The sequence below is a fragment of the Lepisma saccharinum genome, chromosome 18 (genome assembly GCF_977018435.1).
Source record: "Lepisma saccharinum chromosome 18, izLepSacc3.1, whole genome shotgun sequence".
In the NCBI taxonomy this organism is placed as follows: domain Eukaryota; kingdom Metazoa; phylum Arthropoda; class Insecta; order Zygentoma; family Lepismatidae; genus Lepisma; species Lepisma saccharinum.
In genome coordinates this window covers 49,218,664-49,234,298 of record NC_139246.1, presented here as the reverse complement: position 1 = coordinate 49,234,298, position 15,635 = coordinate 49,218,664, and the positions used below count along the sequence as shown (strand labels likewise).

Below are 15,635 nucleotides of genomic sequence, written 5' to 3'. Positions count from 1 at the left end.
CTGCTATAAATCATTTGCACACATCCTGTACTTCTCTTAGACTTCATTTCATAAACAAGATGAATGGTAGCGTTGCCGTCTTGTAATCAAGGGGTCCTGGGTTCGATTCCCGGTGGAGGCACATAGTGGTTCGGATCCCACTTTAAACTGTAGGTCCAGTCTTACTGTGCATAAAGTGGACTTAAAACACCAATTCAATCAATCATAGACAAGATGAAGGAATGTGATAGCTGATCTTCGTTCTGTGAATTTGTCCTTTCATCAGGTTATGACCACATAATATCCACTGTCTACATTTTCACTTGTCACTACAAACAGATTATACAATAGTTTTACCTAATGACCAGGTGCTAACGACAATGCAAGGGGGGCTGACGATGATGCCAGGGGGTGCGCAGCCCCCACTGGCCCCTGCCTGGCTACGGGCCTGCCCATGTTGTGTATTGGTTCATTTCAAAATGGAACTTGGACCCTCTTTACAGGTAAAAAGGTTCTTTACGGTCAAGGACCCATTTATACTTGCTGATTTTCTCTCCTGGACTGGAATTGAAATTATTCAAAATTCCTGGACTTTTGTCCTTTCATCAGGTTATGACCACATAATATTCGCTGTCTACATTTTCACTTGTCACTACAAACAGATTATACAATAGTTTTAACTAATGACCGGGTGCTATCGACAATGCAAGGAGGGGGGGAGGACTGATGACGATGCCAGAGGGGGCTCAGCCCCTGCCTGGCTATGGGACTGTGTTTAAATCTCATGAAAGACACAGAAGTTATTCTTTTTATTATCATTAGTTCATTCTGCCTAGTCAATTTAGTAAAGTTTTCAGGATTGCTACGCGTCTGGAAAACAGGGAAATGTCAGATAATTTGGCTTGTCAGGGAAAAATTAACTTTTTCTGTTTTTATATTGTGGAGATCTGTTAATGGTGAAATAATGTACCTCTGTTACCTTAGGCTGAAGGCTAGATGCACGTGATCCTAGCACCCAATGCCAGTGGCGTGCCCAAGGGGGTTTTGGTGGGGGTTATAACCCCCCCCCCCCTTTGGTGCAGTATTCCTAAAAAAAGAACATCAAAGGTAGGAAAAAATGGCGAAAACGTATACATAACCCCTCCTTTTCGAAAACCCTGGGCACGCCACTGCCCAATACATTTGATGCTGATTGTAATTTTATATTTTACTCTTCGAATTTTCACGTGTTTTCTTGTGTGTGTAGAATGAAATTTGTTAAAAAAAAAAAAGTTGTGAAAGTGAATGTTAATAATAATAATTAATGGATTATATATTTAAAGGTTCAAAAGCAAAAATCATGATGATAAACATGTCTGGAAAAATTTAATTTTTGGGCTGGAAATGTAATGGAATTTCATAATAAAAAAATCATAGCAACCCTGGTTTTGAATGGGACTTTCAGAGAATAAGTATTAGGCTAGTCCTGGTTTTACAGGCCGCTGCTCTAAATGAATTTTTAAACAACATTTCAGTTGTGTCCAAATTTTGAAATAAGACTGAGATCTTTCTCGGTACCCTCCCTATCAGCAATCCTGACTAGAAGTTGAATGATTTTTTCTGATTTTACTTTATAACATAAATTTTCAATTTTTTGTGAGGCTGCTTCTTTATTGTGGATTTTCGAAATTTAAATTTTGCATAAAAAGGTAATTTTCACAGAAGTGTAGATAATAACTTTTACTTCATTTCTTATTATTTAAAACCTTAATTTTTTTGTTTGTTGTATGAAGTTATTAAATTAATGACTGCAATAAATTTATTGGACATAATTTTAAAAATTATCCAGGAAGTTTTTAAAGCTATCTTATTAATACCCACTGACTTCATCATGCTGCATTGTAATCAGAATATGTTTCTTATTAAATTTGCTTCAAATTAAAAGACCTACCACCCAAGGCATTGCACACCATCCTTTCTAACTTAAGATTTTTGAGGACCCCTCCCCTCTTGGCATCCATCTGAGGGGGGTGACCACAAATTTTCAAAATTCCCCTCTTCTTGCTCAATACGTTTCTGTATACTCATACCTGTTTTGTTCCCATTTTGAAAATATTGGCTTTCAAAAGGTTTTGAGATTCATTCAGTCTTTTTGGAACCTTATTCCAGCACTGTACCCATTAAAAAAAAAAAAAAGAAACAAACAAACATCATACTAGAGAACTACATGGGACCACTTTCACTCGCTCATTCAAGTCTTCCACTCTCAAGCGCATATTATTTTAATGTGACAATAATCACATATATAAAATATCAGTCTTAGCAGTTTCAGCCCACATTTCATCAATTTCATTTTCACATATTACTGTATTGGTAAAATAGACTAAACTATATTTTAACATGGAGATAATGACTATGTTCACTTAAGTTTCAATTGGTGGCATCTTTCACTTCACAATCCATATTTGAGGGCCGTTTTGCCTATTCGAGCATTATTAACTCGAGCGAAGGGGCTCTCAATTCCGTACACTATCTAGCATCGTCTGTGCAAACCATTTGGCACTCAAGCGAAAACTGCTTATTGCAGCACTCTATTTCCTACAAGAGTTGTACAAAATTAAAAGACATATCAAATGAGGTGTCATTCAACTCTCTTTACCATTTAAAACTTTTGAGGTTTATACTCCCTGGATACATACCATTAACCTACACAGAGTAAAGTTTACAAATGGTGCATAGCTTTGTTTGATTTGATTTCACATAGTTTTTATGCCACTCATGGCTAATTGTGATGGTGAGAAGAATGGTGATTTGATTAAAGGTTATGAGAGGGCAATCACACACAACACCAACCTCACAGAGGATTATGCTGGCTGTAGGTCCAGATTCCTTAGTCCAGGGACCTCCCAAAGTAGTCCCCACATGGGACTATTTTTCCTCCGGAATATTTTTCTTTGGGGGAAATCCATGGCATTATGTTGCTGTTCCTTGACATTAGTTTACTTTTTTACAGTTCAGAGCTTTCAGCTCTATGCGTAACCCCTAATATGAATGGAGGACCGCACCTGTTGTTGGTCAGCGGATCGCTCGGATCTAGCTGGGAGGACCACATAGTAGTCACCAACCATACCCCACCTTTGTCAATTGTGGGATGCTCATAGAGCAATGACAGGACAGCTCTATAAATCCTAACGGAGCAAAATATTGACCATTTCACTCCCTGGGTATGCACCCTTAGCCTACACAGAGTAAAGTTTACAAATGGTGCTTAGCTTTGATTTCACATCGTTTTTCTGCCACTCATGACTAATTGTGATGATGAGAAGAATGGTAATTTGATTAAAGGGATAACCTTTGGTTGATTAACTGCAGTGAACAAGCCACTGGGCAAGTGGATCGTCACATCCGTACGCCAATTTATGAAACTGGGCACATGATAATTTAGAAAATTCAGTCTTGAGAATCACACACACTTTGGGGGTATTTATTTCCAGTCATTTCACTCGATTTTTTAAAAAGTGCAGACTGAACAGTTAGGCACCCAAGTACCAACTGGTTATACAGTAAGCAACTTACTTACTATACAATAGAACAGAACTTTAACTTAAATTCAGCACCGCATACAGAAGGAAATAAAAGTACCATTATTACTAATTGTCAGTAATTGAATTGAACGGAGCCATCTTGATGTCAAAGACCTCTGTAGTATTGTTGTAAGTTGATAACTCTTGCATAACTAAGAGTGAGCGGTCCAATGTACCATTGTTTTGTAAAATGAGCATTTTAAAATTATTTCCACACATTTAAATATAAAAAATGTTCATGAAAGGACAGTGTTAATCATTGGAAAGATTGTATTGGTCTTGCCCAGGATAGGAACACATGGAAGGCTTGTGTTGCTGCAGCCACAAACCTTCTGGTTTAAGAAGGCTGGAGAGTTAGTTAGGAGGTCTAGATTCCAGAATGTATTACATGGAAGAAAGGTTTATATTTGCTAAGCGTGATAATGCATATTTGCAGAATAAGGAAGCCTGGAATGTTGTCACATTGCTGTTAAATAAGAAAGTCTTGGCAATCTGAAGCTAATAATTTATCTATTTCTAACTCAAAGTTCATCGGAAATTTTAGCGATATGAAAGAGAAAAATATGAAAGATCACTCACCCAGATGTTATTCAAGGTCACTGTCTAGTTTTATTGTGTCTCATCTTGCCTTGAACCTCCTTATGTAATGCCTCCGCATTTATCTAATTTCCTGGATTATATTAATTCATTATCTGTGCAAAATCCTTGAATTTTGTTTTTCTTCCATTGATAATGAGGCATAAGTTAAACTTAAGTTTTATAGTATTTGTATATTCCATTTTTCTGTATGTAACTTTGCAATTCTGGACAAAGTAGTGATGTATGTAACAGCATTGAGATACCTTGACTACATTTTATAAATTATGTTCAAAGTAGACATGTACTTTACAAAATGATTGTTTTGTCCAGGAGCATGTTACTTTGTGAATGATTAAGAATTAGCAGATTCAAACAGCAGGTGAAAGCCAAAGTCCTCTAGTATTGCGCCAAGTTTGCGTGTATGTGGTGTGTGCATCATGGCTCCTAACGTGAACAGGTTTTGGGAAGGCTACGTCGTAGCACTTTTCCACGTCAAGTTTTCCGTGACACAGATTCAAAAACAGTGCGGGGAAAATGGATGTGCATTGGGGTTAACGACCATCAAGAACATAATCAACATTAACACCACGACATTTCAGCACTTCGTTCACCCACAAAGGGGAGTAGAAAGCGACTGTGTACTGCGGTGACTCTACCTGTAGCTCGGAAATTGTGCTGAATGGCCCTACAGAAAAACCCTCCTACGCAACGTGTGATGGCAAGACGAGTGCATGTGGCCCGCAACCTACGTGACAAATTAAAGCTCCAGATTGTGTTTAAAGTCGTGGACACTTCCTCACTGCTGTCCATCGGAGGGAGAGAAAGACTCACTGCAGGCACCTCTACGAACGCCATCTATCCAGGGAAAAGTGGAAGTTTGTTGCCACACTCAATGAAGCATGGATTTATCTATCCGATTGTGGCAAAATTCAAGCCGTAACGTACACCCCACGAGATGCAAAAACCCATCCTGACTTCATCCGTCAGTGCAAAGCAAGTTTCGCGAAGGGATTTCTGGTTGTCGTGGGATACTGCTATGAAGGCAAGTTAACGATTCGACAGGTGCCTAAAAACTGCAAAATCAACTCTGCATTTTATCAGCAACATATCCTCACACCAATTTACACAGACGATCTGCCCTGTTTGTATGGAAATGCAATAAATCAGGTCCATGTGCATATGGATAAGGCCTCATCACATACATCTTGTTCTGCACAGAGATTTCTGCAACAAATGGCGGCAGACACCAGCATCCATGCTATTCCCTTCCAGGACATACCAGTGAAGTCACCTGATGCCAGGCCCATGGATTTTTGCAGGTTTGGCCTATTGAAAAGAGTACTTGCATCTCGTCGTGTCACCACTGTCCGTGGCCTCTGGAAAGCCTGCCAGGAGGAGTGGCTCAAGATTCCCGTTCCTGTACTTCAACGGAGCCTCCTACAATGGAAGTTACGGTGCAGGGCTATTGCCAGAACCCATGGTGCTCACATCGAGGGCAACCGCTGGTTGTCCCGTGGTTTTTCCTAAAGTAGGTGAGATGTCAAAATCGGACACATGTAGACAGATCAACCTTCTTTATTTAAGGAATCAATCGTACCTTTACTATTTGAATAAAATAAAGCAACACTTCTTAACTTCTCACTTACCACAGACCCTGTAGGACTGGCTCAATATTCGAAGTCCTGAAGTGCCTTAAATATTTATTCAAAATTACAAGGTATTTTATTACAATTATACAAGTTATGACAATTCTAATTTTTTGTAGCAGTAATATAGGACACTGGACAGTGAAGGTAGAGGACACCTCATTGAAGGAAGTTCAGTGAAGCGAGGTGTTAGGACAAGGAAAGATAGTGTAATCAGCAGAGGTTAAGGTCCCCAGTTGTCCAGAGTATCTCCAAAAATGGGACTAAAGATTTGATATGTATCGATGCTCTCCGTGCATGCCACTGGCCCTTTGGATGTGTGCCAGAGGTGTCTGTAGGAGAAGCAGCATGATGACGGAAGATTGCAACCCGTAACACACGAATCATTACATTTTTAATATTTTTTTCCCCTGCTGGTTTTGGTCCACTCCACTGCTCCCTTCCTTTTGATGAACGGTACCAGATGTCTTTCCTTATTCATTGAGACACACAACTTACTTGATACGGCAAACCTAGGGCACCGAAGGCAAAGTCTGCATGAACCGTTACCCTCTTAACCATCATTATTGTTGGTATCTCCAGTTTGTGCCAACAGAAGATGTTGTCTGAGCGCAAATATGTTTTAGTTGTGATCTAACCTGATTAGAAGAGAAAAATTAAGACTCCTTTCATTTCGGAATGTTATCCTTTGTTCTTATCACTATGACCTAATGAAAAACCTCTATTTCAGATAACATTGGCCACAATTACAGGTTTTGTAATTATGTGCTGTGCATACGTGTGCGTTTCTGTACAGACACACACACACACACACACACACACAAACTTCTTACTTTTCCTCTAATTTTGTGTCATCATTCTCAGTTTATCGAGTACGGTACGGTGTTGTGATAATGTAAATGCCTCCTTAAGGACGAAGATTGTGGCAACAAGGCAATGTCAGTTCTCATTGAAGCTCGTACCAGCGAACAGCCTCAACGGTGCATACTTCGTTGAAAATTCAAGCATTTTATATTGAAAACCTCATATTTCCAACAACTTTCCCCTCTTTCCATTTTTCGCCATCTGCACTAAAAACGCAGTTGTCCTATGGTGTCAAGGCTTTTGAAACACCCTGTAGCTGAAAGGGTTATTTTTAGACTTTTCGCAGCCATATTGACCACCATATCTAATATTATTTGATAAAGTGGGTCTTTTGAATTTCTGATTATCATAATCCAGTTATAAACTCCAAATTAGGTGAAAATAAGATGTCATGAATGATAAACAACTGCAAGAAACTAACAGGTTTCAGGTTTAGAATCTTCGTCATGACCGCCATTTTGAAGATGCCATTACAGACAAACGAGGACTTAAAAACTTGGGGTCTGGGGCATTTTAGGTTCGGGAATTAATGTAGTGTCTACACCCCCATAGGGCACGTTCACCGCCAGAAGTGAAATATTCTTCCATTTTTTCTTGCTTTCCAACTGCACTATTGAGAAGTTTGCATTAGAAACAACCTCTTTTAAAATTTTGTCACCTTTTTACATCGAGCAAGGTGTGGAATATAATTAATGTTTTAATAAGTATATTTAACAGTTGACAATGTATTTTCCTAGAACTTTCATGACAAAAGCTTGTAACATTTCTTCATGCTTTTTCGGATCTTCTCGGAGGGCACCTTGGGGTCTGAGGACTAAAGGTTAGGAACTGATGATATAAAAACATGCAGTATCCAACTGTAAACATATATGTTACTGTAACAAGTTTCTACACCACTCTGTATGCTTTTGTCATTGTTTGTAAATGTCATTACGTACTACAGTACATGAACTTCATCATGTAATTAACACCTTTCCAGGGTGGTTTAACCAATTCCTTCCTCCTGCTCCAAAGTGGTTATTTCGCAAATTTCGCATTTTTTTCCTGTAAAAAAATTGAACAGCCAAAACACTTTTCTGTGCACTCGACTCTCGACGCCTTGTCGGTCATGCCTTATGCACATCATTATTATACTCGTGACTTACGGCATGCTAGGAAAACAAAGTACAAGCCACATGTTTCGGTCATAATGACCAATGTGGCTTGATTGGTGTATGTCAGTTTTGGTCATTATAACCGATGTGGCAGAGAATGTGTTAATTCAGTTCAATAAGAATGTGAAATTACTTTGATGGATGTGTGATTAGAAAAAAGTTAGATTTCTAATATAATTTGAGATATTTGTTTTCATTGAGCCATAATTTTTGTTTTTGTAGGTATGAGTATGCCAACTGTGCCTCGGTTCGTTGTCCAACTCACGGATAAGAAGTTGGGTAAATTGCTGTTTGTTGCCCGTCCAGTTCTATGGGGAGCATCTAAGCGCTGCAGGTCAACACTCGCCCTTCGTCCCATAGATGCTCTCCAACACAAGATTAACACTGGCGATTTGATAGCTGATGAATATCAGAACCATGTCGCAGATAAACTCCAAAGAGTGTATGATGACATCCAAGAGTATGTGCCTCCAACGAAGGGTTTCTTTCAGAAGCTTCTTGGGACAGGCAACACGGGGAATATGCCTAAAGGACTCTACTTATATGGTGCTGTTGGAGGGGGTAAAACAATGTTGATGGACCTGTTTTATGACTGTTGCGAAATTAACAGGAAAAGAAGAGTGCATTTCAATTCTTTTATGTTGGACGTTCATGCTCGAATTCATGAAGTTAAGAAACATATGGTGAAGACGAAACGGAATACTACTAAGCCACAGCCATACGATCCGATACCTCCAGTGGCTGCCTCAATTACTCAGGATGCATGGTTGTTGTGTTTCGATGAATTTCAGGTTTGTAGATAAAATTTTTATGCAATTTCTAGAGGCAGGCATGCATATTTATTGTTTGACAAAAACACGAAATGTGAAATAACATGCTATAGTGTTCATTTTTCATGTTCCTGAGGTGCATTTTCCTACCTTGTTTTGTCACGAAATGATGCGAAATAAACTGCAAAATGCAAAACAGACTTAAACACAAAATTTATTTTTACCGATGCAACACTTTCTTCCCGGGTTCGATACCAGGTGGAGGCACATAGTGGTTTGGATCCCACTTTAAAACTGTAGGTCCAGTCCAGATTAGCCATAAATGCTTTAGCACCAACTTCTACCCCCTTTTTGCATAATTTACGAGGATAATAACGTCTTTGATACTACTACTACTAATAATAATAACAACAATGTTGGTCCCGGCAGGTTCGAATCCTGGCCTGGGCATGGATGTTTGTGACTGTCCATTCATCAATTTCATCATATCTCTCATCCCCATCTTCGCAAATTAGCCAAACATGGCACAAGAAGCGAAGTAAAATAAAATAAATCAATAATAATAATATAATAATAATAATTATTAGTATTAGTACGTTTATCCTGGCACTTTCTCCCTGTCCGCTCAGACAAAAATTCATGGTTGCGCCTCTGATTGTAAATAGAAACTCAGCACTTTAAATTAAATATTTTAATTATATTACGTATACCGTTTAAGTGAATTATAATTTTTGGATGTTGGAATCACATAGGCCCTTTATATTATTAAGATATTTGTGTGTGGATGTTGAGAGGCGGTAATACGTAAGGGTGAAATAGAGAATATATCTGCTTGAATTTTTGGAAAGTTTGCCTTGAAAACCGGGAATTATGCTTGAATTTTATCATGGTCCTAGAGTAGCCACCCTGTCCTTGTATCTTTCTAGACAGGTATGGAATTTTACATTGAACAACTTATTTGTTATTATTATTTCTTAACATGGCAAATATTGTGAAGAAAACCAAATGCTAATTGGCACAGTTAGAATTTTGTAGGTTTTTGCTTATCATAAATAAGTCCATTTTTCATTACAAAGTCACTGGACACCTTATTCACCAAGCACATTTAGATATTTTTGGATACTTACATTAATAAGAACATATTGTTATGACTTGTCCAAAAGCCTGTTATTGTTTATTATGGTTCTATCATAGTTGTTAAAAATAAGTTTCATTTAATATTCTGAGGAAGAATTTTACTTAATTTTTTGATAACTTTTCATAAAGGAAATAATAGTGTCAGTTGATTTATTGGTAATGTTGCCAGTAATTTGGCAATGTTTGAATAATTAACCTGTAAAGTTCTGCTGTTTCATTTTTGTTTTTATGTTTAATTCTTGCCCTTACCTTACAATTATTTAGTAAGATTAGGTATTCTGTTCACATAACATAAATTTAAGCAAAAAATGAAGGCTCAACAAAGACTCAACCCTGTGTGTCTGGCATACCATGTCATTGCTCAACCAACTGAGCTACTGAACCAGCACTATCTTTGTACAGGTAAAATAGGAAAGGCAAAATTAGACAAAACCAGGCTGTCTTGGTAGCTCAGTTGGCACCATATGCCAGAGGCCTGGATTCATGTCCTAACCAAACATTCATTGCTTAAATTTGTATGTAGTATTTCTCATGTGTGTGCCAAGTTATTATATAAATTATACATTATAATATTATTTGGAATTTAAAGGTATCAGTATTTATACTGATCTGATGTTTCCTGTATGCATTTTAGTGCAGTGTATAAAAACTGGTAAATTATGATTGCTCTCAACTAACTAGAAATTGAAAGGTAATTGAAGTGGGAAATAATGTACTTGATATTCAAGTTTTTGTAACATGGATAATGAGACCCTGAGAGCTACTATGCAGACTCACTACTACATTATTCAAATACTGGTTGAAAAATGTGTTAGAGATATGTGATATTCTAAATGCAAAGTAATTTGTTTTAAAAAAATCTTCTTTCGTCATTTGCTGGCAACATTTTTGCTAAAGACCACACAAAACGTAAACAGCACGATATGAAACACTTTAAAAGTTTACCCAAGCTTTGGACTCCATCTTGGAGTCTTTCATACAGGCAGCGAAGCAGACACAGTCGAGGTTCCGATGATGCTATTTGCTGTGTCTGCCGGACGCCTGTAGTAAAGAAAGTTCTTCTGGGTAGGCCAAACATGTCATAGAAACCAACCACCAATTACCACAGGAGTGTGTTTCCTTTTGGCTAAAGGAAAAATATAATGAAACGTAAAGGGGTACACATGATTAAAAATACAAATAATCTCAATGGCAAAGTATGTGGGAATCTTTATTTATTATGGTGTAACACAGTCAAACTGAAAAAATACATCCTCCTCAGCCATCAATCGGAACAACCAGGAACTTACCAACACTGCAAGAGCACAACAAAATCTTCCGGCAGACACAGCAAGTAGCGTTATCGAAACCTTGACTGTCTTTTCTTTGCCACCTCTCGACCAGCCCTGACGATGACTTCGAGATGGAGTTGAAAGCTTGGAAAAAACCTTTAAAGCGTTTCTTGTGGGGCTGTTTATGTGTTTTGTGTGGTTTTAAGAATAATTATTTTTTGTTGAAATTTACTTATGAGTAACCATGATGCACAGTAATATGGTTCAGTGGGTTATGTATATAATCCAGCTGTATAGAATTCGACTTTTAACTACTTTTGTATTTTCATTCCAACATTTCTGAGACTTTTTCTGTTTCCATCCTCAGGGATTCAACACGTAATTAAACAGATTGGATCCCTGAACACACAGGTAGAAAAAGTTTTCAAAAGTCGGAGGAAAACTGTAACAGTAGTTAAGTCTAAATCCATACAATATGAATTAAATGATCATCTACATAGAACAATTTGCAGAATTGTGAATATGTTACATTTCCCTTATGGTGAATCACACACTTTCACTTTTAAATCCAGTCATTGTGCATGTCTTCACTGGGCAATTTTAGGCTGCCAGTGAGATATCAAGATAAAAGTTAAGGCATAAATCATTTCCCTAACTAGGAGTTAATTTGCAGGAGTCTGATCCAAGTTGATTGATCGTTATGAACAAATTATTTATGTATATGTAAAATGAGAGATTCCAATGCTAAATGCAAATTTCCAGAGGGGTTCCCGATTCCATTGGCTCTCCTCTAGTTACGTCGATGATTGACTTGCTTTATTTTACTTTGCTTCTTGTGCCACTTTTGGCTAATTTCGAAGATGGGATGAGTGATGATATGATGAAACAAACTCGCAAACATCCATGCCTAGTTCAGGATTTGAACCCGTGACCCCTAGCATTGTAGTGTGATGTGCTAACCACTCTGCCACGGCAGTTATGTCTATGGTAACACATGATGTTTATTCAGAGATTAACTGTGAGTGGCTTATAGCTCTCGTTGGATGCTAACTTTAGTGGGAGTTGTTCTTGAAGTTTTAGTTATTGTTATGATGAATTTTTATCACTTTTTCTGGATAATTTTAAAACCCCCAAATCTCTATTTATCTTGCTATTGGTCTTCTTGTGATGCATATGAAATATGATTTCTTTTGCAGATAGTAAACAGCAAATATTCTCTTAAATTAATTAAATCATTTCGTGCACAGTTCGTCCACTGAGATTGTAAATGTTCTATGTCAAATTTTTCATTTTTCTGGAGAACCCTTTAAAGTTTAACGATTGTGATGAAAGTGTGTATCATTGCAAGGGCTGAAATAGTGAAGCCTCTAAAAAAGAAGTTTGGTTATTTATTTATGCTGTAATTAATAATTGAAATTTGAGCTAGAACAATTGCACGCAACACTAGCTTTGATTTCAGAGTACCAGTGTTCTATCTACCAGATATTCTGGAAACGAGATGGAGATGAAAAAATTTCATTATAAATTTGTCATTTGCTAGAAAACTAAAATAAATAATTCATATGTTGGTAAATCAACCCACTACTTTGATTCCACTATTATTCAAAATTTTTGTCTGTTATCAACAAAAGTAAGAATCGAAGATCACTACTATTGCTAAGCAGCGTCCACAAGTGACAGAGGTACAATTTAGGGATATAACATTTTCATTCTCAGTGGACGAGTTATTGAAGTACCTCAATAAAAGTGTAATTTGTTTTTCAATTTTTCAACTCAAATTTATGCTCCATCTTTTTGAATGTGTTTTCATGTTCTACATGTAAATATAGATTTATATGATGAGGCTCTTAGTTCACCATATCCTCATTCCTTTTGAACAGGTTACGGACATTGGTGATGCCATGATTTTGAAGCGACTCTTCACCGAGCTCTTCAGTAATGGAGTTGTTGTTGTGGCAACAAGTAACAGATCTCCAGATGACCTGTACAAAAATGGACTACAGAGATCAAATTTTTTCCCCTTTATACAAGTATTGAAAGATCACTGTGAGGTGGTACCACTGGATTCAGGAATAGACTATCGACTGAAGACACTTCCTGGGAAGGAGAAAACCTATTTTGTGTAAGTAATCATGTTGACAGTTTTGTAATTTTTGTGTTGAGAAATTTGAAAGTGGAGTTTTTTTTAATAGTTTGCAGAATATGTCACCACAATTGTGATAACCACCTTGTTTGGTATCTCTGAAACATACATCAGAACAAATATAAATTATTATTCATATGAGGGAGAGTCAAACGAAAACCTTAAAAGCCCGACAGACTGTAATGAGATCAAATTTGTATAAAGTATCGACTGTTATTTACAAAACAACCTCAAGGCTGCAACACTGATCAAGTGAGCTTCACAACTCCATTTTTGTAAAGATGGCGCCTCCTGCATACACATGCACCATCATGCCCTCTGGAAGCCTAAAACTTACAGACATTCTACGGGATGTGAAAATTCAATGTCTATGCATGCTTACCGTGCCAGCAAATTTACAAATAGCAAATAGAGGAGGAAGTTCGACAATGGCCTCAGTCCGCATGCAGATGGGTGGAAAGACCTTCGCGGTGGCCCATAAGTCACTGCACATAGACTCCAAATATTTTTTTTCTTGAGATATACAGGCACTAACTCAGACTTGAAAATATATGTGGATCAGTAATGGGTCTATGCTAAAATGCAGCAAACTTCTGCAACCCTACATGTAGAAATGTAGTAAAAAAACCAACATAAAACAAATTAAGGTTTTCATTTGCCTGTCCCTCGTAGATGAAAAGTGTAAAATCTTTATTCAGAAAACAAAGTAATTATGCCACTACTCTTGAGTTTAACTATGTCATTCAACAAAAATTTATCAATGGAGTCAGGATTTGCACTAAAATTCTATTTTGTTCCCATGAACAGATTCGTAGGCTTTTGTTACAGGAGTTCGTTTCAGGATCATCGTATGTAAATTCTGTTGTGTCTAAAATTGCCTATTTAGCTGATTGAAGCTACAGTTCAAAGTAGGTTCAGAAACTGTGTGCATTGTGGCTCTACTGGGAATTGAACTCTTGAGATCCCTTTGCTATTGTGGAGCCAAGAATAAATTTGTGAATAGCTTAGATTTTTAAGGATAAGTGAACTAACTCTACAACTCTGCAAAAATGGCTAAATTGAAATATGCTCTAGCAGACAATCTTTTGCCAAAATATAGGCCTACAAATATAATTGGACGTTTCATGTTTGCATAATATCTTAGAGAAATTGTTGTTAATCATAGTCACCCTTCATCATTTCCAGTCTCCAGCTCAGTTGACATAGATGTTAAGATTCTCCATATTCTTATCTTATCTTCCACTTTGGCCTCTTTTCCTCTCCTTGTGTAGTGTGTGCTTTCAGTGGCAGTCTTTCTTACCACATCCTTTTCGTATATCTGAACCATTATCCGTTCTTGATGTATACTTTCCTGCAACTTAACCCCCCCCCACACACACTCTTGACTTTTTTTTTCTTTTTTTTTTTTGAGAATTCATCTCCACTACTTGCATCATACTTCTGCCTCTCTTTCATTGTTCAAGTCTGCTCCATACATGATTTAGGCACTTAGAGTGTGTTATACAGTGTGTTTTAAAAAGAATGTCCCGATTTTAAATAATTATATTTAATAATGAAAATGTGTTGCTGGTACCCAACAAATTACAAAGTATTAAGTAAGTCCTCAAGTTTGACTCACCGTATTATAAATGCTCTATGTGCCCTCCACCTGATGCACGAATAACATCAACACGAGAGCTGAATTCAGTACAAATGTGTCTGAGAGTATCTTCTTCTTCCACAGAATTTACTGCAGCCGTGATTCTATCCTTGAGCTCATGGCGGAACTAAAAACACGTTGCTTTAGGTATCCCCACAAGAAAAAGTCACAGGGTGTAATGTCTTGCTGAATTGGAGAAGTCACAGGGTGTAATGTCTTGCTGAATTGGAGAGCACAAAACACCTTCTGTTGCATAGACACCATCTTGTGAATGACTAAGGTTAGCACCTATTTGGGTGCTACTGGTGGTATTTAACAGCAGTAATTTAAAACTCTAGGCCACGGTGGTTCAAGTAGTGCAAGTTTCATTTACTGGTGGTGTGTGGTTGCACAAATACAAAGTTTTCAAATTGAGTCATTCTATTTGAAACACACTATATATTACTTTTCTTACACTTCATAGGCACACCCCTGTTCTATAGCAATCTTCTGCCACTTGCATGGAATCCACTTCCCAGCTGTCCTCATCTATCCTTTCACTTCGTTTGATTATGCTTCCCAGATATTACAGGTTGACCCAAAACAAAACTATACCCCTCCACTGCCCTAAAGTCTTTTCTCTCAACTTTATTCTTGGTGCATTTCTGGCTCTCTTTCCTGTGCTGAATTTCATTCAGACTCTGGATTTCCTTGTTCCAACTATCAAGTTGTTTCTGTACTCTGCTTTCCCATCTCATTCCCTACCTCTCCATTCATTACGTACATTGCGATTATGAAGAACAGTGGGGAAAGTGCACCCCTGTTGTTGACGCTCAACCAATCTGTTCTTCCTACTGGTATCTTAACACAACTCTGGTTAGTCTTGCATGTGCTCTGCAACCTACACACTA

The 15,635-nt window shown here is 37.6% G+C and overlaps 1 protein-coding gene across 3 annotated transcripts in view; it reads left to right on the top strand.

Annotated features, from left to right (window-relative positions):
- Nucleotides 1–15,635, top strand: part of LOC146002563 (putative ATPase N2B) — a 68,521-nt gene that overhangs the window by 41,945 nt on the left and 10,941 nt on the right. For all 3 annotated transcript variants that reach the window (XM_083140493.1, XM_083140494.1, XM_083140496.1), the window contains exons 2-3: nt 8,008–8,576; nt 12,844–13,085. In XM_083140493.1, the coding sequence (XP_082996619.1) occupies nt 8,010–8,576; nt 12,844–13,085 (809 nt within the window). In that variant the 5' untranslated portion in view covers nt 8,008–8,009. The remainder of the gene's footprint in view (nt 1–8,007; nt 8,577–12,843; nt 13,086–15,635) is intronic.